At 43.1% G+C, this 26,267-nt stretch overlaps 1 protein-coding gene across 8 annotated transcripts in view; it reads left to right on the top strand.

The window, feature by feature from the left end:
* The first annotated feature begins 3,204 nt into the window (after positions 1-3,204).
* Positions 3,205-26,267, top strand: part of HERC4 (HECT and RLD domain containing E3 ubiquitin protein ligase 4) — a 47,213-nt gene continuing 24,150 nt past the window's right edge. For 2 of the 8 annotated variants that reach the window (XR_007245306.1, XR_007245309.1), the window contains exons 1-11: positions 3,215-3,413; positions 7,596-7,779; positions 11,938-12,223; positions 14,571-14,730; positions 18,603-18,679; positions 19,494-19,715; positions 20,183-20,274; positions 22,311-22,441; positions 23,937-24,097; positions 24,525-24,601; positions 26,027-26,148. Coding sequence is in view for 3 of the 8 variants with exons in the window: in XM_048506455.1 (XP_048362412.1) it covers positions 11,998-12,223; positions 14,571-14,730; positions 18,603-18,679; positions 19,494-19,715; positions 20,183-20,274; positions 22,311-22,441; positions 23,937-24,097; positions 24,525-24,601; positions 26,027-26,148 (1,268 nt within the window). In the remaining 5 variants the exon portion in view is untranslated. Of the gene's footprint in view, positions 3,414-7,595; positions 7,780-11,937; positions 12,224-14,570; positions 14,731-18,602; positions 18,680-19,493; positions 19,716-20,182; positions 20,275-22,310; positions 22,442-23,936; positions 24,098-24,524; positions 24,602-26,026; positions 26,149-26,267 lie in introns of all 8 variants that reach the window. The other 6 variants (XR_007245310.1, XR_007245308.1, XR_007245307.1 and 3 more) reach the window with 6 other exon arrangements.

Raw genomic sequence — 26,267 nt, 5'->3', positions numbered from 1 at the left:
CATGTCAATCCCAGCAAGGGGCTTTCAAGGCAAGTGATAAAGCAGAGGTGGTTTGCCAATGCCTTCTTCCGCAGAGCCTTCATTGGAGGTCTCCCTTCCAAGTAATCATCCAGCTTAGCTTCCAAGACCTAACAAGACTGGGCAATACCATGCCTTCTCACAGGTTCCCGAGAGTAGGTTACTAATTATTTGTTATTGCGCCCAGAGAGGGGGTTCCACCTCAATTGATTAGAAGTCCAGATTTTGCCAGAGTGATTTTTGCCTTGAATTCGCCCTCTTACCTCTCAGCAGTATACGCGGAACTTGAAGCAGTCTAGCAGGAGGAGGTGCACCAGCGTCGCGTGGCAGCGCTGCGCCACATTAGATTTCCAGCCCAAGGTCGAGGCGCAGGCCAGCTGAGTCCTTACCACAGCCCGCTAGCGGAGATAGCCGATACCGCCCCATGTTGCCCGTAGGCCCATTGGTGCTCACGTTCATAGAAGTTTGAATCCCACCACCATGGGAACCTGTTACTAAAATTTTTGGATCCCACCACTGGCTCCATCGTCCCAGCCTCCAGTGGGCTCAGTGGAGGGGGGGGGAGTTATCACCATCTGTGTCATATTGGTTTTATGCTTTAATACTTTTTTAATACTGTTTAGGTTTTATTATTACATTTTTATACTTATGTTGTATGCCGCCCTGAGCCCTTCCGGGGAGGGTGACTAATACATGGGCCGTTTCCGCACGGCCAAAAGCAGCGACGCGATGACGTCGCAAATTGCGACGCTGTACGCTATCACAGCGTTCACACAGACAGAGGCGAGATACTTGATCCGCATGCCCGCGCAGAAATGTGACGGCCAGTTACTTCGCACTGAAGCGCTTCGCGGAAGCGGCGATCTTTCGCTGACGTTAAGCCTGCGCCTTGCTGAAGCCGTGCAGGCCAGACGTCATGCCCGCGCAGCAGTCGCGATGGACCAACGTGACTGCCCTGATGTCCTGCCGTCCCCATCTGTCAGTGCCTCCTCACCTCCCAGCTACTACTGTCCCAGTCCCAGTGCATGCCAGGTCTGGGAAAGGTGCTTGGCCATGCAGGGAAAGCACCAGGGACAAACGTGTGTGTGTGTGGGGGGAAAAGGTGACCCAGCTTGGCCTTGCGTCTGGCGAGATTCGCCATTTTGAGAGAGCGACTCCCTTGAAACGGCTGTTACGCGCGCAGTGCTTGGCGTCGATCGATCGTCACCAGGGGAAAAAAAAGAGTGGTTTAAAAGCGTTTTCTGAATCACGGCGTCTTCGGCGGCCAGCGGTTTAAGCGTTTCAGCGGTAGTAGCGAATCGCACCTCCGCCGCTTCTTTGTCGCAGCGGCAGCTCTCGCTATGGCGGTTCTTTTACCGTTTCCACGACGTCATATTTCGCCCGTGCGGAAACGGCCATGGAAAGAAAAGAAAGAATTTTTCCATTCTTTCCACCACCAGCTCCAGCCCTCCCTTTTCACAATGCTGTCAAGTCTGAGCGCCCCACCACTCTTCCATTCAAGGACGTAGGTAAGGGGGGGTTTCCGGGGTTCAACCCCCCCATTACATGTCTGAAGCTTCCCCCCCCCCGTTTTTGTTTTTTGTTTTTTTTTTCAGTTTTTGGCGTGCAGGGGGAGCAGTTTTTAGGTTAGTAGTACCAAAATTTCAGGGCTTTTTGGGAGACTCTCCTGATGAAATTATCCAGGTTTGGTTCAGTCCATAACTTTGGACCCCCAAAGGGGGTGCCCCCATCCCCCATTGTTTCCAATGGGAGCTAATAGAAGATGGAGGCTACACCTTTGAGGGTCCATAACTTTGGACCCCCTGAACCAAACTTCACCAAACCTGGGTGGTATCATCAGGAAAGTCTCCTAAAGATACACTGAAAGTTTGGTGCTGCTAGCTTAACAATTGCATCCCTGACAGTAGGCACCCCTCAAATTTCCCCAGATTCTCCTTTTAAAGCCACCCCCTTTGGCATGGATTTAAAAGGAGAATCTGAGGCCCCCAGTTTAAACATTGAAAGTGATGCTGTTTCAGGGTGGGATAATCCACCCCAAAACAGAATCACTTTCAATGATGTTTTAACTGGGGACCCCAGAGTCTCCCTTTAAGGTGGATTTAAAAGGAGAATCTGGGCTCTCTCGTTTAAACACCATTGAAAGTGATGCTGTTTGGGGGTGGATTCCAGCATCATAGCGGCCACCCATGGGGGTCCCCACAAAACTCAGATTTTGCACTGGGCTCCATTTTCCCTAGCTACACCTATGCCCAGAAGGGAGGGCATAAGGGACTGCTAGCTGGGAGCCCAGCCAGTGGGGGGCAGGGTGGGCAGGAGAGTCTGCCATCCCCGGCCTCAGAGAGCTGATTTTATAAGCACTGAGGCCAGGGGCAGGGCTTGGTGAGGCATGGCCACGCCCCCAGGGGTGGGTGGGGGATCACTGTTTCCATTTCTGCTTCCAAACTGTAGCTGATGCTGCCATAGCCTTGTGAACTACCAAAGCCACCTCTCATGTTTTGCTGCGTTTTGCGGCATCAGCCATAGCTTTTGTTGCATCCCGGGCTTGTAGACACCCCCCTCCCTCCAGGAAACAATGCATCAGTTGTACAGTTCTTGTGACAAAGGGATTGGGCGGGATATAAATTCAAATAAACAAATAAAATACATGTACAACACATTTTACAATATTAAGTTCAAAGAAGCATTCCACAGGAATACCCTCGTTAGCCTGTTGCAGCACGTTAAAGGCAAGCATTTATTCCAGCACAAACTCTGGAGAGCAGAACTCACGTCAAGGCATTGCGAGTCCCGTCTGGGGGGTGGGGGGTGGGGTGTGTGTGTGTGTGTGAGATGCTGGAATAAAAGACGGGTCAGTCTTTTGGATTTCTGACTGACCATCCCTTCTTGGGTTCTTCCCTCAGAGGCGCCATCACTTTCACTCACAGATGAGTGCCTGGTGGTTTAAGATTTCCTTCCTCCAGCGCCCATCCCGTCACATAGCCTCAGCGGAGCACGCGCGCTCTTGGCAAAGCAGCTCGAGGAAAAAGAAATCAAAATATCCGCCCAGGTCCCTGCTGCTGAGTCAGCCTCCGCCTTGCAATCTAAATCGGGGCTCTTTCTGCGTGGCTTTGAGGCGGTGTGAGGGGACCGCCAATTGCACAGCCTGAGCGACCTCAGGGAAGCTTCTCGCTCCCACGGCAAACGGCCAGAGGCGCAGCGGCTCGGAAAGAAACTTCCTTCGGCTTCTCTCCCCGGAAAGTGCAAGAAGAGCCGCTGGCTCCCGACTTCGGCGCCTCACGCGAGGGGCGGTGTCCACCTTGCGGCGCCTGCGCACTGAGGCCGCCGAGCCGGCGCTGCTGGGCCTGTTCTGGAAGCGCGGCCGCTTTTGCCAAGGCCGCCGTCCCGCCCGTGCCTCGGTGAGTCCCGCTCGCCCTGTCGTGTCCCGAGGCGAGAAGCCTGGAGGGTGGTCGGCCCGCTGCTTGGGGAGGCGGGCTGAGGGTGGAGGTCGGGGCCTGAGAAAGGAGACGGCGGCGGCAGGGGAAGGAGCCCGGGGTGCAAGCAGGGGTGGGGTGGGCAGGCTCCCCGGGACCGGCCTCCCAACTGCTGCTGCTGAGCTTCGGCGCCTCCGAGGCGAGGGGGGCTTGTTGGTCAGGCCACGGGGTGGCTGGTGGGCGAGGCAGGGGCCCAGCCGGGCTGTCAGTTGGGTTTCCAGCCGCTCCAGTGGGGTGGGCGGGCGAGGCGCTTCTCGTTCGTGGCCTCTGGGGAGAAGAAGGCGAGGCTGAATTGATCTTTCTTTCCCAAGGCGTCCTTCCCACCACAGGCCCATCGGCCTGCAAGCGGCCTCGGTGCAGGACAGCCTTTCCACGAAGCGACATTTCATTGTGTTTTAATTTTTAAACATTGTGCAGCTTGCTTGCATTTGGCGAGTTGAACGCCTAAGCCGCTTAGTCGTGCCTCTTGGTGAGCCTGATGTTTTGTAGTCCTTGGCCTGAATTGTGGGAGGCCGGAGGCAGCTTTGCTCCTGAAGGCCAAAGTGCACGTGAGGCAGACCAGGGGTGGGGGAGAGATTTAGATCTGGAATTGGGGAAAGGAGTGTCTCTGGCACCACAGTGGCACCTGGCCAAGGTTGGTTTGTTTATTTTTAAGTAGGAAATCTGGTTGCACATCTCCTGTGTGATATGTGAGTTAGCAAGTAGTGAGCAATGAATAAGAACGCCTCATGTGTTCTGTGTGCCCTCAGGTCCCTCTTCAAGTAGTATGGCTTGTTTTCTTTATTTGAATGAAAATTGGATAATTCAGGGAAGGCTCTTGAACTATCTCCGAAAGGGCCTGGAGGCCCCTTTTATCTCTGCTGTCTAGCCAAGCCATGAAGAACTTCCACTTTGTAAGCCATACAGTCAGAGGCCATTTATGCATGCACTACTTACCCTGTGTCTGTTGCCTTCGCAGGGGGATTTTCCCTGTGATTTTTTGTTTACGCCAATTTACGCTCTGGCGAAGTGTCCCCTTGTTTCAACATAGCTGCTAAAAATACATCTGGTGTGGGAGCAGATTAGAAGCTGCAGCAGGACTCAGGAGCATTCACAGAGCTGGATAGTGGCGATCGGGAAGCTGGCATTTCAGGCTCCTGGTGAGTGGCTGGCTGAGAGGGACCCCACCAGCAGAGCGCACTGCCATGGCTACCTGTCTGTCTGGTTTGCCTTTCTTGCCTTTCCTACTCTGAGCACCAGCAGTGAGGTGCCTTAGGAGTCAGACTGTCTCTGGAGCTTGCTTGCCACACTTAAGAGTAATAGACAGAGGTGGGGTGTTGCCTCAGATGCAGGAGCTCCATTCCCCCATTCCTGTGCATCTGTGGACTTGGAGAAAGTTGTCTTCAGAAGTATGGAAGCCCCTGGCCCGACCCTTCATTTTATCCGCCAACCGCTTGCTTGTTTATGGGTGGCCTCCGTTATAACGTTTTAACCCTGTAGGAGAGCAAGGTTAAAATGTTATAAATAATATGCAAACACAATTATTTTTCTAATCTTTCATAAGATTTTATGAATTTATTATTTATTAAAACATTTATATTCCTCTTTGCCTAAGGCAGCTTTTAAAGTATAATGAAAACATTACAGATTAAACCAGATACCATCCTCTCCTTCCCTCTATCCGTACTCCCATCAGAAGTTCACCTGAGGTGCATATTTTGTACTTAATGTTATATTGTTCAATATGGCTTTACAGAGTTGAGATATTAAACATTTTTGGAAAACATATTTAGCTGTTTTATTGTGTTCTGATAATAAGGGGGGGGGGTCCAGTGTGTTTTACAGAGTTACAGAATGTTAATGCTAGCAATCCCTAGTTCTACATTACATTTACTTAGCACAGTGTATTATGATACCCTGTAATTTACACAGAAAGGGTGTGGTGCCTGGCAAAGGGCTTATTGTCTTAATGGGTCCTATGTGGTCTTTCCCCATTTAGAATCAATCTTGACATCTTGCAAAAAGTGTGGATTTTGTAAGGTGTGTTTTGTAGTACACTTGCCCATATAAATGGAACAGGGTTCTTCATCTTATATGCACAGTAGCTCCCTGATACGTGCACCCAGCCACAAAACACTGATGACATAAGTTGCACATTCTAAAATAAGCTTTTTTCCCATGGAATAATGACAAAAATAATATATGGCATGGCCCACAAGTGCATGAATAGCAACATCTCAGTGTGATTAAAGAACGTTAATTGATAAACAGGTATCACTGGTAGGGCTGTGGTCATCTAAAATTATCTAATTGAAGTCGTGGCTATAAATAGGTATATTCTAGAACAAGGCAGAAGAATCTGAAAGGGAAAGTATGGCCATTTATTTAAAAAAATGTATTGGAACAGTTCTTTGTCTCAAAGGCTAACTGACATTAATTGACTGTTTGTGTGGTTGTTCATTTTTAGTCATAAAGATAAACAGGATGCCTTTTTAATGTATTCCTGGAATTCACAAAGTTTCTTTGGCCTTAGAAGCCAGCCCAAATATTTAAGAGGCAGCCTCACATTCTACCCTTCAGAGTTTTCTGTGACTGTGTTTCCTAATTATTGCTGCCACAAAAAATATATGGCATCACAGTGAAATTTCCAGGTGCTCTGGGGACCTAGCAGCTGGGATTTGTCAAGTCCTGGTATGTTTAGTACTGAAATAGATAGAGTGTGTTTACACATATTTTGTCAGTAGATAGGAAATAAAACTAGTGGAATGGGAGCATATCCATTGCCTTCTGGATCTTACTTTGTTTTTAAAGAATGGAGGTTATACTGGTCCTAGGATTTTGGCATTTGTTGCTAAGGCAGTTGTTGCTTATTAAATGATTACAGGTGCAATTATTTCACTTCGAAACTGTGACTAACTTTTCTTATATCTCAGTGAAATCACTTTGGGTATAAATCTCTCAGTGGCATAGTGACATGCATTGTGAAGTGTGCTTTTCAAAGTTATGCCAAAATAGGGCTTGACATTTACTATAACAGTGGTGGCGAACCTATGGCACGGGTGCCAGAGGTGGCACTCAGAGCTCTTTCTGTGGGCATGTGGGCACAGAATTCATCATGTGGGGGGTGGTGGAAAATCACCCCCCCCCACACACACACACACATCTAGGCTGGCCTGGGCATGATCCTTTACCTGGGAGTAAGCTCAGTTGCTGGCAATGGGGCTTGCTTCTGAGTAAACCCTCCTAGGGTCGTGATTCACCCATTCGAAGTGTTGCACGGTTGCTTCACCAAGCTTACTCCAGAGTAACACGCGCTTCGAAGCCAACCGTTTTTTCTAAACTAAAACCTCAATATTCAGGTTAAATTGCCGTGTTGGCACTTTGCGATAAATAAGTGGGTTTTGGGTTGCCATTTGGGCACTCGGTCTCGAAAAGGTTCGCCATCACTGTACTATAATCTGAGTTTTGTATGTACTTGTTCTGTGAAACACAGATAGATTAAGAGTTTGCTGGTTTTAAAACCTGAATAAAATGCATTGCTGTGCTGTGAGCTATAGTGATGTAATAGCAGTGATTCATAATAAAAGGGAAAGGGAAAGTTTGCTGTGCTTCTGGAAAGCTTTAGGTCTGTACAAAAGATCTTTCTGGAGTTCTTCAGTCTGAAACTACAATAAAAATTTATTAAGCTTTATGGAGATAGAATCTTCCTCCAAAGGCTTGCTGTGTTATACCATTGCAAAACTGATCTTGTTTGTAGAGAGGCAGTGAATGGGTAATGAGAAAAGAATGTGCGTTGTGTGAAATATGGCTAGGTGTGCTGAGAATTGCATAATGTATTGTTCTTGTGTTGCACATCTAACCATGGGTGCTGTGGTGTGTTTATGCCCCCAGTTTGATACTCTGAAAATAGCCATAATTGGACAACAAATTTATTTTTCTGTATTTTTTTTCTCAGCTCATTTGCAATGAATGATAAATCTTAAAATGACTGTGCTTTTTATGGGCTTCTAACACAGTTTTAAACTTGACATTGGCATGGATATGTGAAAACTACATTGAGGAAAATGCTCCAACTCCTGGCATCCTGAATGTGTCCTAAACGTGGTTCAATATTTTTATATTTTTCAGATTAATGCTGCAATCCTGTAGAGTAACCTGGGAGTAAGTTCCATTGAACCTGTAAGCATTAATTTCCAAGGAAGTGTGCACAGATTTGGTATGAAAATAATTTTTGGAATTTTCTTGGCGGCGTGAAGATCTGTGGGGAAAAAATTTGAAACCTGGAACTACGCCCTACACACCCAGATGTCTGGTAAATTTTGCATCACTGTGTTAGCTTTCCCTTCTAATATGGTGAAATGGAACTTGATTGTCAGTACTGTGTATGATTAGAACAATGACTGCATTCAAGTGTGTGAAACAAACTTGGCAAGAATGAGGGTGGTAACCATTCAATCTATTTGCTCCCTTGACTCAATCCTCACCTCTGTAGCCAAGATTGAAGACATCCTGGTTTAAAAGAAACAAGATATTGTTGTAGCATCTGAATGGGCAGTTTTCAAGTGAGGATTATAAACTAAGTTTTAATCCTTGAAACCTGCTTATGACATATGAACACACTCAGGCTCATTCCGCACATGCAGAATAATGCACTTTCAAACTGCTTTCAGTGCTCTTTGAAGCTGTGCGGAATAGCAAAATCCACTTGCAAACAGTTGTGAAAGTGGTTTGAAAATGCATTATTTTGCTTGTGTGGAAGGGGCCTCAGTGCCTTGAAACTGATATCCCTTGTGTTGTGCCATAGTAGCCTCTTTTGTGTGTGTGTGTATGTGTAAAAAGTTGTGAATTCGCAGCCAACTCCTAATGCTCTGTAGGGTTTTCAAGGCAAAAGGCTAACAGAAGTGGTCTGCCAGTACCTTCCTCTGCAGAGCAATGTGGAATTCCTTGGTGGTCTCCCATCTAAACAGGGCCGACCCTGCTTAGCTCTGAGATCTGTAGCTGCATACAAATTATATCCTGTTATGTTTTTCTGCTGATTCTAAGCAATCTTTTGCGCTTAACACTTCATCTCTGTGGAGGTTGCAGTCCAGTGATGTTCTTTGTAGGGCTGTTTGTGAAGTATGTTAACTAAATTACTGTGTTAGAGTTATAATGTCTGTTCAGGCAGCTTTCTTTACATCTTTGCTGACATGTAGCAGCCGCAGCAAGCCTTTATTGGCATAGACATGTGAGAAAATGGGTGTACTTCCTAATTTGATTTGCTTGTACTGCTTTAATTGCCTGAGCCAGGGTTGAAACATTACAGAACCCTGCCCCAAAGAAAACAAGGGTGAATTCTTCTGCATGAGAAGGAATGGTGAGAGACTTTTCATTTTTGAAAAATGGGGGTTGGAGTGGAGCTGAAAAGCACAGCAAATATTAGTTTTGTAACAAAGTGTTAAATACTGCAAATATGATACACATACATTGGCACATATGGTACTACAAGTGCAGCCGGTTTCTGGGCAAAGGCTTGTTTTGTTCGGTTTTACACCAGCAGTTGATGACAGTATCATCCTGAAATGTTCAGGCTTCCTGGCACGGTGGATGGCAGTGCCCTTGCAGTACCAAGCTGATAGCATTTTTCACTAAGCATGGCCCCATCTATCGGACTGTTCTGCTTTTTTGAGATGATGGTGGCAGGACTGACCCTGCCCAGCAGGCAGGTTGATGGACTCCCCAATGAAACTGGAAAGTCAGGGTGTGTTGCTCTGGTATTTTTGTCTCTGTGCACGTTCCCACACTCTGCATCCACACTCCACCCTACATCTCAAAACTGTCATCATGATAGCCAAGACACTAGTTGTGGATATTCCCCTAAAGAAGTGTATGGATGGGTCTGTTTTTTGTTTTTTAAAAAAACAACAACTTTGGCCCATAGTAGAAATGTTTCTGCTACACCACTAACCATCCCCCTGTCCCCATACTTCCGGGCCACTGTAACAATTCAGAAGAGCTTTGAGACACAATATTCATGAGAATTCTAAAAGCCTTAAGTGGGTCTGCAGATTATGCCAGTGCACTTCATTTTAATAGAGGCATGTGGCAATTGAGGAAAAATCTGGAACAATAGCTTCTCATCTCTCAGCCATTCAGCTGGCTTAGAGTGGACAGATGAGACTGAAATGCGACTAATTGGCTCTTGAAAAATACAGTGATTTCTTTCAGTGTAGTGTTTATCATTCAGAATGAATCAAAGCCGGTGTGGTATAGTGGTTGATAGCAGTGGGCTCTAATCTGGAGAACTGGGTTTGGTTCCCCACTCCTCCACTTAAGTGTCAGAGACTTATCTGGTGAACTGTATTTGTTTCCTCGCTCTTACACGTGAAGCTTGCTAGATGACCTTTGGGTAGTCAAAGTTCTTTGGAACACTCTCAGCTCCACCTTTCAAACAAGGTCTCTGTTGTGGAGAGAAGAAGGGAAGGAATTTATAAGTCTCCTAAAGTCTTTTTTCAGGAGAGAATGTGGGTATGAATCCAAACTCTTCTTCTTTATTGAAAAAACACAAGTAAATTATAACCCACTAGGAGTAATAGTTCTCCAATGTTTAAAAGAAAGTAAAAACATTTTCAAGAAACTTATATGCTTAAGTTGTTATCTTTTCTCAAACTGCCATATAAAGGAATGCCCAGTTGGAGGCAATTAGAAACTGGTAGATCTAGGAATAAAAATTAGCATGGAACAATTAGCAAGTAGGAAAAAATTAAAACCATCAAAATAGGCAATGCCTAATTTACAAATTCCTGGCCATCCACTCATTTGTTATGATTGCATTAATGCTGGCAGCTGCATCCCTCATGAAAAAGGGTTTCTTCATAAACTGTCTTCTTGAAGACTTAGAGATCACAAACCGCTCTTAAAAAGCACATTGTTTCATGGAATGCTTGAAAAATACCAGAAAATAATTAATATGCCGATTCGTCATATGTGTAATTTAAGTGAAAGTACAGCAGTTTGCATTTAAACTCAGAAATACAGAATCTAATCTAAAAATCTATTTAACTTCTTTCCATGGCAACAGTATTTCAAAACCATATGTCATTAACATTTTTACAGAAGTTGATTAAAAATCTCAGTGAAAAAGAACTTAAAATCCATAAAATCCTGTTCTTTGTCTTGTTGAAGGCTTTCATGGCTGGAATCACTAGGATGTTGTGGTTTTTCCAGGTTGTATAGCCTCTGAAAATAACAGCCACAGATGTAGGTGAAATGTTGAGAGAAAATACTACTGGAACATGGCCATACAACCTGGAAAACCCACATCCTAACTCTGTTATTTCTCTGCAAAGTCAGTTACCATAAGAGCATCTTAAACTCTTAAACTCCAAGAAGGCTCTGTTTGTTTGTGCTCTTTTTAGTTTGTGTAGACCACAGTCCCTAATAATTTATCCAACTAACTTTTGTGAATCATTTGGTATAGTCATGCTCAGGAAACCCTTGTGATCATTCAGTTTTACATAATTTGCAGAAAGCCAGGAAAGTGGGAGCCTCCCTAACCTTCTCAGGCAGGCCATTCCACAAGATGGAGGCCACAACAGAGAGAGCAGGTGTATGCGCAGTTGTTGATTTCACCTATTTGCAGAAGACCATTCTCTGATGAGTGAAACTATTGTGGCAGAGCATAGGGGGAGAAGTGGTCTCAAAGATATGAGGGTCCAAGGCCAAGAATGGCTTTGTAGGTGACATCTAGTATCTTAAACTGAACCCGCTTCTTGATGGTCAGCCAGTGAAGTGTCTCCAGGATGGGAGTAATATGCACACTCCATTTAAGTCCTGATAGTAGCCCAGCCATGCTGTTCTGCAGCAGCTGGCATTTCTGAATTGGTTTTGAGGAGAGACCAATGTACAGTGCATTACAGTCTAGTATGGATGTTATTGTGACATGCATCCAGGTGGCTGGATCAGCCATTTCCAGATGAGGGGGCGTCTTTTGGACTAGACTGAGTTGGAAGAAACCCTTTTTTTGTAGGTGCATTAACTTGCTTCTCCGATTATAATGTTGGATGCGGTATAACCCCTTGGCTCTTAACTGAGTCAGCAGGGGTCAGTTGAACTCCTATCAGAAGTGGGAAGAATCAACAATCCTTTAAATTCCTGGCTTGCTAACCTGCCATCATAACTGGTTCAATAAATTGTTTAGATGATACATTTTCCCATCTTATTTGCTTTGGGATTTACATGACAACTACATAATTATCAGATGTTGGCTGCTTTGAGTTCTAAACGTGTCAACAGCAGCAGGGAAGCTCTTTGAAGCTAGAAGGTATGCAGAAGTCATATTAAAAAACATTTTTCAGCAGTTTTTTTTATCATACTGTTTTTGTTCTGGCCAGTCACAATAATTATGAGGGTTGAAAGTTGTGAATCCTTTTATAAATAATAAGCCTCCTGAATTCTGCATTGACTTAGTTTATTTTTCTCCTTGTAACAGGGATGCTGAAAAAATACCTTTGAACACCAAATCCTGAAGATTACTGTGAGGGGTGGCAACATGCTGTGTTGGGGAAATGCCTCCTTTGGACAGCTTGGACTGGGGGGCATCGATGAAGAGGTTGTACTTGAACCCAGAAGATGCCAGTTCTTCCTAAATAAAAAGATCCAAGATGTAGGCTGTGGACTGAGGCACACTGTGTTCATTTTGGATGATGGGACTGTGTATACATGTGGATGTAATGATCTAGGACAACTAGGACATGAAAAATCCAGAAAAAGACCAGGTAAGTTAGAAGGAGTGCCTGGTGGATATTCTATGTATTTAGGTGGTGTGGGTAACACTTCTATTGGCTTAAATTGGTGTATTTGATTGGATGCAATGCTTGTGCTTAATATTGCTTCCTGTGAAAGAAAGAGGGGTGTGGGCTCACTTCTTCCTTGTAACCTAACCGAGAGAACAGGGTTCAAAACCAGATACTCTGAAACTGCTGGGTTTCTCAAGGTTTTATGCCGAAAGAAAAAAAGTAAAGGGAAAGGGGAAAAAAATAACAGAAAAATGATTCCAGTTCCAAGATAAAGCTCTAGCTTGTCTCTTTGCAGTCTGAAGGCTGAAATCAGAATGAATCTGAATCTCCTCCCAATATTGTGATCCAAGTTATATAGCCTTTTGTTTCCTTTTGGGTGCCAGATCAGTGTTCTTGGTCTGACAGGTTGAGTTTTAGAATTTGAGTTTTAGAATTTTTATGTTGTGGGAACATAAAACACAGTTTTGTAGCTTTTCCACGGGGCCAGGGTCTCATAGTTTATGACTTTAGCCAGGCCATGTCAAAGACCTTCTTCACACTTCCTTAAATCTGATTTTCAAAAACTGTTAAGCTTAACGCTTTGGACCAGGGGTGTCCAATTCTAGTAGTCTATGAACATCTGGAGGGTCAGAGTTGGACACCCCGCTTTAGAAATTAGCTCATATGTAAAAATCTTATCTGGATTCTATGTGGTCTACCATATTCAATGATTTTAGAGAAATCTTAATGTCCTTTAAGTCTTTTTAAAAATGTTAAAGTTGGGAGACGAAAGGTCATAGTTGATACATGTGGTAACTTCCATTTGAGGCATTTTGTATGTAAATAGGTATGAAGGGTCCCTGTGTGCTTGAACTGTTTTTTCCCCTTCAAAATATTTTTCTTTAAAACTTTTCTCATTCAGCAGCACAGTGAATTTTGAATTAGGAAGCCACAACTGATGTAGGTTAGGATCATTTGTGGCTAAGGCGATTCTCATTTTTTTTAATGTACATGTTTGTTCACAAGTAAAAAAAAATCTTATCTGTAAAGCAGTGCTCATGTGTATTGAAACATTTACGACACCAGTGATAGGGACCAAAATAAAACTTAAGATGCCTTGTGTCATAAAACAGTCACATGAATTGACACTGGATATTTCATGGAATGAGGATTGCAGAAAATGTTGCTTTGATTACTGAAGTGTTTCCAGAATTAGTAGAGCTTCAAGAAGTTTGTTTTTTTACTTTGCCGCCACATTGTGTGAGAGAATGGTATAACACAGGGGTGTCCAACTCTGGCACCCCAGATGTTGATGTACTACGATTCCCATCAGATCCTGCCAGCATGACCAATTGGTCATGCTGGCAGGGGCTGATGGGAATTGTAGTCCATAAACATTGGGCTGCCACCCTGGTATAACACATTTGAACTGGTAAAAATGCTTACAAAATTTTATGACTTCTTTTTTGGTTATTTTTGTTTCTCAGAGAGAGTCTGCTATATGAAAGCAGAGCACAGGTTCCATTTTTGTCATGGGAGGGTTTGTGTACTGAATGAGGGGAAACTTAAACATATTTTATATTTAGATTATTTATGCAGACAATAGAAACTTAACTTTCAATGGTTGTATAAAAACTTGGGTATTTTTTTCCTGCATTGATGCAGAGGACCCATTAGATGTATTGAAACAAGCACATTGGAAATTTAGATACATAAAGATGCATTCTATCTCAGAAAATGTATGGACTACTCAGTCCTCCACTCAGTGTGTTTTTCTCCACAATTAAGAAAAAGGATCAGTCCTCATTGAATACCAGGTAATCAAGGTGTGGATTCCAGGACTTTGCCTTTTGTATTATGCAATATCTGATGACAAGTAATGGAGATTTAATACATTTTTCACATAACTTCTTTTGCTTTTAACATTTTTTATAAATGGAGATTACATCCATATAAATAGCAAAGAACAGATGGGGAATAATACAAATACCGAGCATGTGATTGACAAACCAGGAAGTTTCATACACATGGCGTAGCCTCCATTCATATATTTCCTTTAGTTCTGACCTTGTTCTGATATACAGTTACCAGCTGCCAGTCTTGAGTAAATGCCTTCTGCATAAAGGTTTTTCCTTTCTCACAGAGCCTTACATAGTTCAGTTTGAGCCACAAGTGTGTTAAACCAACATGTTCTCTGTAAGCTATCTACTGACGGCAACAAGTCCAAGTTTTTGCCACTAATAATCTTGCTGCTGATCTTAGCAATGGGGTAGCGTAATGGCTTTTTTACATATTCTGGCAATTGCAGCACAAAAATTATGTAATCTTTTTTCTTTGACATTTACAGAGCAGGTTGGTGCCCTGGATGCTCAAAATATTGTAGCTGTTTCGTGTGGAGAAGCCCACACGTTAGCATTAAATGACAAGGGGCAAGTCTATGCATGGGGTCTTGCAGTAGATGGACAGCTTGGCTTGCCTGGAACTGAAGAATGTGTTAGAGTGCCCAGGTAAAGCAGAGGTTTCTTCATTTGCACCTCTAAACATTGCAGAAAGCCTGTATTTGCTCAGTCTGTACACTTTATAGAACATGCACTACAGTGTATAAATTCTAGGGAGGCAGAGGTAGAACATCCCCCAGTTCATGATAGGTTACCTTAAACACACTGCTGTCCCTTAACTTTAGCTCAGGGGTCTGCAACCTGCGGCTCTTCAGATGTTCATTGGCCATGCTGGCAGGGGTAGATGGGAATTGTAGCCCATGAACATCTGGAGAGCTGCAGGTTGCAGACCCCTGCTTTAGCTCCTGTCTGCCATAGGGGGTTGATATTTGTCCTCATTACATGCTTGCCATTTTAGTGTCTGGCCCCTGTATTGAAAAACAGATGAAAGTAGTAACTTGTACTGCTGACTAACAACACAACCTCTTTATTGCTGGATGTAACATTCGGATAGCGAAAATGAAAGGAATAAAAAAGAAAAGGCCAAAAGTTGGATTCTAGCTCTGCTCCAGGATAGAAACAGCTAGATTTAACTACCCTGTTTCCCCGAATATAAGACATCCCCTAAAAATAAGACATAGTAGAGGTTTTGCTGAAGTGCGAAATATAAGGCATCCCCCGAAAGTAAGACATAGCAACGTTTTTGTTTGGAAGCACGTCTGACGAACAGAATACAGAAAAAATAAGACATCCCCTGAAAATAAGACATAGCGCATCTTTGGGAGCAAAAATTAATATATGACACTGTCTTATATTTGGGGAAACACGGTAATGTTCATGTTACTTCAGTAATAAGGATTACAGGCTACAAGTGGACAAGAAATAGTTTGATTTCCTATCGCTAAGTTTCTGTTGATAGTATCTGTAGGGTCCTTGGATCTATGTGAAACATTGGATACTCTGAAGAGCTATATGAATGCTAAGTGTTATTTCTTATCAGAAAGAAAACTGTTTCAAAGAGCTATCTTGTATCCTAATAATTCAATACATTTGGAAACTATATTAAGATTATAAAACTATGCTTGGATAGATTTAATTCTTTTTATTACATTATGTTAGGGAGCCTTTATGGATTGAAATTAATTTTACAGCTGTAAGAAAGAAGGTACATGTGCTTGTAATTTGATTGTTCTAAACTTGAACTATGGAGTTACCTGCAGTGAAATACATCGTGTATAACTAGATAAGCAGCATGTTTTTCACCAAGTAGTCTCATTACTTATGCAGTATTAAAATAGTCTATCAATATATATTTGGATGCCATACTTGGCCGAGCAGTAATTTACAACATACTGTTCAGGAATTTTAAAAACATGTCTGGTTTTTCCTGATTTTGACAATTTCTTTAGTTATTTAATTACAATAAACAGAAGTTCTGACTCAGCAAAGTGGCCAGGGACGTAGGTATAGATTTTTTATGGGGGGGGTTCGGGGGGCCCACCCCCCCACCCCCAAGGGCGTGGCCACGCCTCCCCAAGCCCCGCCCACGGCCTAGCGCTTATAAAAGCAGACTCCCCCGCCCTGCCCTCCCCTGCCCCCCACCAGCTGGGCTCCCAGCCGGCAGCTGGCAGTTCCTTCTGCCCTCCCCTCTGGGAAGAGGGGTAGAGGGAAAATGGAGCCCGGTGCAAAATCTGAGTCCCCCCCCCCACCCTGCCCCCCGGGCAGCCGCTGTGATGCTAGAATCCACCCCCAAACAGCATCACTTTCAATGGTGTTTAAACTAGAGAGCCCAAATTCTCCTTTTAAATCCACCTTAAAGGGAGAATCTGGGGTCCCCAGTTAAATAACATTGAAAGTGATGCTGTTTGGGGGTGGATTATCCCCCACCGTGAAACAGCATCACTTTCAATGTGGCGTAGTGGTTAAGAGCAGGTGCTTTCTAATCTGGAGGAACCGGGTTTGATTCCCTGCTCTGCCGCTTGAGCTGTGGAGGCTTATCTGGGGAATTCAGATTAGCCTGTACACTCCCACACACGCCAGTTGGGTGACCTTGAGCTAGTCACAGCTTTTCAGAGCTCTCTCAGCCCCACCTACCTCACAGGGTGTTTGTTGTGAGGGGGGAAGGGCAAGGAGATTGTAAGCTCCTTTGAGTCTCCTACAGGAGAGAAAGGGGGATATAAATCCAAACTCTTCTTCTTCTTCTAAACTGAGGACCTCAGATTCTCGCTTTAAATACATTCCGAAGGGGGTGGCTTTAAAAGGAAATTTGGGGGGTGCCTGCTGTCAGGGATGCAATTGTTAAGCTACCAGCACCAAACTTTTAGGGTATCTTTAGGAGACTCTCCTAATGATACCACCCAGTTTTGGTGAAGTTTGGTTCAGGGGATCCAAAGTTATGGACCCTCAAAGGTGTAGCCCCATCTCCTATTACCTCCCATTGGAAACAATGGGGGATGGGGCACCCCTTTTGGAAGTCTATAGCTTTGGACCCCCTGGACCAAACTTCACAAAACCTGGATGGTATCAGTAAGAGACTCTCCTGATGATACCACCCAGGTTTGGTGAAATTTAGTTCAGGGTGTCCAAAGTTATGGACCCTCAAAGGAGTAGCCCCCATCTTCTATTAGCTCCCATTGGAAACAATGAAGGATGGGGGCACCCCCTTTGGGAGTCCATAACTTTGGACCCCCTGAACCAAACCTCACCAAACCTGGGTAGTATCATCAGGAGAGTCCACCAAACAATCCCTGAAAGTTTGGTGCTGCTAGCCAAAGAATTGCGCCCCCTGCAGGCCAAAAACCAAAAAACACAAAATGTTTTAAAAACCCACAAACGGGTGGGCGGAGCCTCGGACATGAATGGGGGGGTCAAACCCGAGGACCCCCCCCCTTACCTATGTGCTTGAAAGTGGCGTATGCATATTAAAGTTTTGAGAGTTTCTCTGACCATTTTTCCCCCAAGCAGTTTCCTCTGCCAGCTTACTAAAGTTGCATCTCAAATACAGGACAAAGGTGGTTTGAGAATTTATTTCTGTGAGTTGGCGGTGGAAGAATGGTTCAGTTAATCTTGGTGTCTGCCTCTGTCATGCAGACATCTAGGACATGGCTTGGAACTGCACATAACCATCTTTGTGTGCTTAACAAGGCTTTTTCTTCTTAGCCCAGCAGCACCAGCCGCTTCAAACAGTTTGTAGTATGGGACTGGGTTGTAGTGGAGGACTTCTGTGTGTACATGTGTGTGGGTAGAGGAATGGAAGGCCCACTGGATGTACTCTAACCTTTCCGTGTGCCCAGACAGGTCACTGGATCACTGCTGATGTGCACATTCTTTGTCAACTGGCTTCCATGATGTTAAGCCTTTGAAATCTACTCTTGGAGAATTGTTTCTGTTAGGTTGCATTCAGCACTGATTTTCTCCCAGCAGAAGTGGGAGGCAGTTTTACGGATTTCTCCCATCTGTTGTAGATCCTACCATTTGCCCCACATGCAAAGGGGCTTCTCTCCCCTAATAACACAATTTTTGATGGGGGGGGGGAGCGCATGTAGAAGTGACATCAGCAGAAAATTACCTCTGGATCCCGCCTGTTGTGTAGGAATCAAAATGTCTTGACTGTCACAAATATTTCCTCAGAAATCTAGACAAATACAGAGGAGTAAATTCATCTAGAAACCTTCCTTCATGGTTTCTTCTTTAGTAAATGTGTTACATTTTCAGCTGTAGTTTTTCAGACAATATAACATTTGTTTAAGGAGACCTCCTTGCTTTGATAATCAATAGATTAGAAGTTGCAGAGCAGTAATTTACATCCAATAAGTTATGAAGGTTCTGTGTAATTAAGTATTTTTAGCCACATGATTTTTGAGCACTTCATATGCATTTCTGTATGTTTTCCTTAATTTCTTGCTTTAAAAGGCTGATCCAATCTTTTGTTGTTCTCACAGAAACATTAAAAGTTTATCAGATGTCCAAATAGTGCAGGTTGCCTGTGGCTACTGTCATTCACTTGCCCTCTCCAAAGGTAACCAAGCTCAGTGGGCTTTCATTACATTCTTAATTGTTTGTAAATTTAAAATGTGTTTCTACCTCAATGAAAGAATACTGAAATATATCAAGGAATAAAGCATGTGTTGGAGTTACTGAATATGCAGAAAGTGCTTTATATCTGGGTAAGCAAGTAACAACCTTTACTTTTGCCAAGAAAATGAATGCCATATAATAAGTGAGGTTATATATATATTTTTTTAATTTGGCATGTGCTCTCTCTCCCTTTCTCAGCTTTGTTAAGCTTTTTGCCTTTCCACTGTGCTCGTGTGTTCTTTACTCTTTCATTTCTATTGTGCTGTTTTTACTCCCCCATCCTCAGGCTGGTTCTAGTGCATTACCTATCATTGTGTGCCAGTCCCTCTGCTACTGATTCACACAGTGGGTACATAATCATTGTGTTTCTTGCATTTTTTGCTGCCAGATTGTATTAATGTCAAAAAGTGTATGATGGGCTTCAAGTAGAAGTCTTCATTCTTCGGATATAGTAGGGTGGGTGATACGAGTGCCATTCTATAAGAGCTTACCTTCTTTTCTAACAGTTTTATATCTGGAAGTATGCAAGAGCTAACTGAGTTATCTGGGTAACACTGATCCTTGAGCTAAAATGCATCTTGGGTGAGCTGCAAATTGCAACAGAACAGTCTTTTGCAAATTCAGAAATGCCTTTATTAGCTCACTCATTATTATCACAGTTTGAACTTTGTGATGTAAACTAATGGAATACTTCTTAGAACGAGAAATGTCTCTGATTCTTTATTTTAAATATGTCTTTTGTTTTTCTTCCACAGGAAGTGAAGTTTTTTCCTGGGGACAGAATAAGCATGGTCAACTAGGTTTAGGCTATGAATTAAAAAAGCAGACTTCCCCACAGCCGGTGAAATCTTTATTGGGAATACCTTTTACCCAAATTGCAGCAGGTGGTGCGCATAGCTTTGTACTGTCTCTTTCCGGAGCTGTCTTTGGGTGGGGACGCAACAAATTTGGTCAACTTGGTCTTAATGATGAAACTGGTAAGTGCAGTATATTCCTCTTCTCTCTGTTGTTTCTCTATTTTGTATGAGCAAATTGTTTGTCTTTACAAAAATAAGCAAGCAATGACCAGTGCTTTGCTGCTGCAGGATAGCCGGGAGATCCACTGAAACACAGAAAGCTGCTGAAGAATATTGTGGTTCTCTTTGCAGCGCAGCGTTTTGAAGTTAATCTGTTACTTGTTGTCTGTGAAGTTCTACAAATGCCTTGTTCATTTTTCACAATGGTATTTTCAAAACAGATCGTTTTAAGACTTCCTGGTACATTTGTTATCCTGCACTGTTTCACAAAAATTCTAACTTTTAAGTAAAAAATGAGGACATTCCTAATTTAAAAAAAAAACACTGATATTGAAAAAAATCTGATATTGATAGCTGATTATTTTGAAGTGGTTTTGCATATAACTTGTTTCAGCATCTGTCTTATATTGCATTATTACAACTTTCAGATAGATACGTTCCCAATCTTCTAAAGTCACTAAGATCTCATAAAATTGTTTACATCTCTTGTGGAGAAGACCATACTGCAGCTCTTACAAAGGTACTGTACTAGAAATGAAGCACTTATCGCCTTTAGTGTCAGGCATTGGACATAGTGGGTGGCAAGGAACATGTTCACCTGCACTGAATCTTGTGCCATTGATGCTGCTGGGCTGCCTGTTCATCCAGAAATAGGAAGGCTGTTGCCAAAAGCTGCCAAGCTGTCTCAGGTGGCATAATGGCGAACAGCAGCTATGTATGGAGAAGGGACAGGAAGAACACTTCTGCCACTGTTGCTCACCAGGGCGCCTGCTCTTTTTCAAATACCACACCCTGTATAGGTGGGTGTGGGCTGTGAACTCTTCCCCCACTTACTGAGAAGTGCAAGTCACATGTTAGATTTAACCACTTGCTTTTCTTTCATTTCATACAAGTGGTCAACCCACGGGAAAGTGAGTAAGCAATTTGGCATTTCAGTGTCTGCAGTTTCCCCACGGTGCTGTGTCATAACATTACTCATGTGGCTGGCAGATAATGATTAAATTAGTACTTACAGTTTGAGAAGGGGAGATATACGGGAGCTGGTCCTTGTCTTGCTTCCAGGTGCCTGTTAGAAAGATTATTGTTTGACCTCTGTATGCATGGCTCCGATAACCTTGCCAGTGCCTCCCTTAGTGATGGATATCACTTTTTCGTAGTGCCAGAAGCTAAGATTTATCTCTGTATGCTCATTAACGGTGTGGTTGTGTACTAAACTTGACATTTTTAAAGTAAATCTTACTATATAAGCTCTCTTTTAAATTCAAAGGGAATATGTAAATGTAAGTACATTTTACTTAGTTTCTGTTTTAATGAACAAATACCCTTTTTCTACACAGAAGATGTAATTTTATAAGAACTTGAACTCTTAATTTCATTTCTAAAACTGTTTGACTAGTAGTAGGGAGAAATGATTTATGCAGTTTTTGAAGATATTCTTAAAATAAAAGTGAAAACAGCAGTCCTGTTACAGATCAGGCACGAGGTCCACATACAGCTTTTTAAACAATCTCTTTTCACAGTCTGATATTACTAGTAATGTGGGACTACTTCTTTTTCTTTATTGGCCCCTAATAAGTCCTTTATCAGTTCTGTGCTGTCGGTTATTCTTTTTTTTAAAGATAGCACTCTCAAATTAGATTTATCCATTCAGAACCATAATGAAATCTGATACGCTGTTTTTAATCTTTCATTGAAATTCATTAAGGGGGGCTGCTTATTCAGTAATGAATCTTTGGCGCTTTTCTTATGGCGGCTTCTAGTCATGAAGCTGTAGTTCATGCGACAAATAAGGGGGGCAGAAGCTAGGTTAATATAATGAAATACAGCCCAACAATTTTATGTTGGTATAAGCTAAAAGGATGATCCTATCTGTTGCCTGTTGGCAACACTTAAAAGGGAATTCATTCATTTATTTAAAACATCCTTTTCGTTGAAGATCAGTCTCAAAGAAGCTTGTACATCAAAGCTTACAAACAGTCCATCTAGGTCAAAATGCCTCACAGGCATAACCACTCCCCATTACTCAACCCAACACCCATAAGATTTTTCAGTTCTTGCATTGGGTTATCAAGGCAGCAGCAAACCAGGGAGAAATCTTCCTTCCTCATCTCCCAGTGGCTCCTATTGCCACGAATGTGAATTCAGGCCCTCTCTTCCCAGGCTTTCTGCAAACCTGACAGGGGAGAGTTGCAGACTCCGCTTTTCCTTCAGGGTTCTTCTGCTGATCTTGAGCAAGGTTGCTGGATGTGGAAGCTGCTGTTAATGCCACAGATGCTTCCACTCAGCTGCAGTGGAAAGGATGCAGGGAACAATCTGGGGTTCTGTGTTTTTGAAAAATAATAATTGCAGATTATTATTCACACACTTTAAAATCTAGCACTATGGGGCTGTTTTGTTCTTCACACTTTCACATAGTAGGGATGAGCAGTGTCATTTCTACTGTGTAAATATTATCGTCTTTGTGTTTGCTGGAACAGGCATTTGGTATTTTTCTGACAGTCTGTTTGTTACCTAAGTATGGCTTTCTAATCACCCCCCCCCCTTTTTTTTTTTTAGCAAGGAGGGGTGTTTACATTTGGAGCTGGAGGCTACGGGCAACTGGGTCACAACTTGACTAGCCATGAAGTAAACCCCAGGAAAGTGTTTGAACTTATGGGGAGCACAGTCACACAAATAACCTGTGGAAGGTAAGGCTTATCTTGGAGCGGGGCTACAAAAAGTCAGTAATCCTTACCGGTTGCATGCTGTAGTGCAGCGGGCATGGTGATATGTTAGGAAAAGGGGCAGCTGTGATTTAGACAGTTTTGGATTTATAAGACACAAGGGAAAACTTCAGTGAGGTGACCCTAATGCAATTCAAAACTGCTTTATTGGATTGGCAGGAAGTTGCCTTGGATGCTTTTTTGAACGCACTAAGTTATATAGCTTGTTTAAATCAACGAACATGTTCTTTAGACACTATAGATTTCTGTGTCTGGATTGTTTTTAGAAATCATGAGCTGTGACCCTTCCCTTCCCACAACAGCTCCCCAAATGGACAGTAGGCCATGTGTTATGGAGAGCCTCAGCGAAGAGGAGATATAAGGTCAAATCCTCTTCTGTGAGCCCTAGAGTCAGTTTCACCCAGTTCCCGCTCTGCACTGCATCTGCCTGGGCTATGCAGCACTTTGTCCACAAGGCTCTCCTGATCCCTACATTCTGGCTATGGAGATCACAGGGACCAGCTGTGGAAAAAAGAAAGTGGGGGGAAATCTGCCTCCAGTTTCCTTCTGCTTGCAGTTACTCAGAAAATACTCGAAGCTGGCTTCTGCTGAGTCAGACCAGTGGCCTATCAAGATCAGGACTGTCTATTCTGACTGGGAGTGGCTCTCCAGGGTGGCAGGTGGTGGTCCTTCACATCACCTACTTCCTGATTCTTTTAACTGGGGATGTCAGGCATTGAAACCAGGATATTATGTGTGCCAGCAGGTTCTCTACGGCTGTGCCCGGGCCCCTCCCTCTTTCCTAGGATCCTATATAAGGCTCTCTTGAATTTCCAACTGTTTCAACTATCTGGTCCCTTTCCCCCCCACCCTGAAGTTATTCATTTCTGTAATGTCTAGATATTAGTAAATGACTCCTAGTTGTGTTCTTCCTTGTAACTGTCCTCTGAAGTGCCCTGTGGCTGCAGTACTGTAGTCAAAGCTCTCCTCATGACCTGAGTTCGATCCCAACAAAAGTCAGCTTCAAATAGCTGGCTCAAGGTTGACTCAGCTTTCCATCCTTCTGAGTTGGGGAAAATGGGTACTCAGCTCGCTGAGGGTGAAGTGTAGATGACTGGGGAAGGCAATGGCAAACCACCCGGTAAACACAGTCTGCCTAATAAGTGTCATGGTGTGAGGTCACCCCATGGGTCAGCAATGACCTGGCGCTGGCACAGATGAGCAGCTTTACCTTTGAACCATCCTCTGACGTTTTCATGTGTACAGCTGCCTAGACAGGAGGAGTGCCAGTGACTGCCATGCTGTTCTAGTCTACTACTGCTACTTCATTATCTTGGGGAGAAGTCTCAGGGCCCATTTGAGCTTACAATGGCAGACTGAATGTTCCATTTATGTTGGATTTTGAATGGCTCTATGTTGGGTACCACAGCATTCTCAGGCTGTTTTTGAATGTCTTTCTGTATCGTTTCCTCTGCCTTAGGCAGCACACGTCTGCGTTTGTTCCTTCAACTGGAAGAATTTATTGTTTTGGCCTTGGAGGCAATGGGCAGTTAGGCACAGGATCAACCAGTAACAGGAAAAGCCCCTTCCCAGTAAAAGGAAATTGGCTTCCTTATGGTGGCCAGATCCCACCAGATTCAGGTAACTGTGAATATATGTCAAGCATTATGCCAGTGAGTCATTCTTAAATGAGTCATTATTATGAGTCAGAGAATACATTTATGGGTACCATCATCAGAGTTTGAGGCTGTATCTGCTGTGTACCATAGGTGTGATAAATCGCTGCTCCTCTTGAAAGTGTCTCCTTTACGAGGCTAATCTAGTTTCTGGCTGAATGCATTCACATCTGTAATAGTGCCAAATAATAATTGCCAATGTAACTCCGAACAGAAGGTTCTCTGATTGTGGTGATCAATGCTGGCATACAGACGTGTTCTTAGCAGAGCTAGCGATGATACTACCCTTGAGTTTTTCAAGTTCATTCATACCTTTGTAATTAAAGTATCCGTGTCAGCATAATAGTCTATTCAACTTACTGGGTTTTAATTGTATCTTATTTTAATTATAGACGGTGAACAATATTATTGTGTAAAGAAGATTTTCTCTGGTGGAGATCAAAGCTTTTCCCATTATTCTATGCCAGAGGTAATTCTTCTTCTTCTTTTAATCTATCAACTGGCTTCTGTGTTGAGTATGGTGTACTGGGGTTTGTTTGCTATCAGGAGTCTCAACTTTACATTAACATTGTTTTTCCTTTGTTTCATTTAAGAACTGTTAATCTATAGCCCTCATCATATACTTTATTATTTTTTTGCCCTGTTAAAACCGCATGCATTTCTCAGATCTTCAGTTGCTGAGATTCTGTAGAATTTGGTGGAAAATGATCTGATTGTGGTACAGAAGTTGACTATAAAAGCTTTGCTTTGTTGCTGGCTCACTGTGCAAAGGATATATCATTTGAGGCATATGCGGTTCTTAGTTTGAGTCATGGGTCTCCAACTTTTTTGAGCATGCGGGCACCTTTGGCATTCTGACATGGCCTGGCGCGCACAGCTACAACATGGCTTCCACAGAATGGCTGCTATAAGAAGTGGAGTCAGCCATAAAATGATTAGCGTAGCTGTACTTCAGTCACACAGCTAAGGTTCTTGTGATATAGTAGAAGCTGCTCCTAGAACAACACTTACAAAATCTACACAGTCAGTCATATCTCCAGTAGCCATTCAGAACCCTTGCTGGGCAAAAACCCTGCCTGGCCCCACCCTCATCCTAAGAACACTTGGAGGGGACTAGAAAAGATGTCAGCAAGCTTTACGGTGCCCATGGGCACCATGTTGGGAAGGCCTGGTTTGAATCCTACATCTCTGGTATGTTAGATAACAGCTGTGATATGTTCTATTTGAATTGTTCAGAAGCGCAGGCGTTAGCATTTGAAGAAAACCATCGTTTCCTCTCATTAAATACAGGGACTGGGCTTTCTGTAGGCTACAAGAAGCTAAAAACTGGGAATACAGATTTGTCCAGATAAGATTTCTTCTGGACTATCCAGTAGATGTGGATGTCTGATGGTGTTGCTAGTTTTATATGTACGATTACCTGCGTAGGAGCATGACTTACTGTACTACAGTTTTTTTTAAGTCTGTTGATTATGAGAATCAGCCTTTAATTCAGGGTGTAATTGAAAATGTTTGTTTTACTTTTCAGCTGCTGATTCAGATGAGCACCCAGCTCCATTGAATGTAATGGAAATCTAGAGTAGCTGGATGCTTGCATAAAAGTCAGTGAAAGCTGTATGAAGGGTGTTATCTATCCTAAAAAGAGGGGACATTTATCTGAAAGAATTCAGATTGAATCTCTCTTTAAAAAGGGGTTTTAATCTGTTCCTTTATCTAAATTTGTGTGGATTCTGCTAATATGTAGTGTTTCATAAGCAAGAAGTAGAGAATAAAGGTCAAGATAACAAGTACTGGCAGAATAAAACTCCAACACATAAGAGGGCCACAATTTAAATATATTGGTTTGTTGTTCAAAAAGCTGTATGTATTGATATGTGTAATTTGCCAAATGTAGGATTTGATTCCCCCAGATGACTTCAGATATCCTAATGCTTCGAAGCAAATCTGGACTGTGAATGAAGGCTTCCTTCAGAGACTGCTGAGCTGTCCTGGAAGGCTTCCTGGGGAAATAGCCAAGTAAGAACAAATTACGTTCCTGCTCTTTGCCCTATTCTATAACCAGTTGTCTTCGTCTCTTTTACTGAGTTATCAGTGAGGCTTCAACATTTGAATGCATCTTTTGAAAGTGTACAGGT

Source organism: Sphaerodactylus townsendi, linkage group LG08 (assembly GCF_021028975.2).
Source record: "Sphaerodactylus townsendi isolate TG3544 linkage group LG08, MPM_Stown_v2.3, whole genome shotgun sequence".
Classification (NCBI taxonomy): domain Eukaryota; kingdom Metazoa; phylum Chordata; class Lepidosauria; order Squamata; family Sphaerodactylidae; genus Sphaerodactylus; species Sphaerodactylus townsendi.
This window is presented reverse-complemented; position numbering and strand designations above follow the sequence as displayed.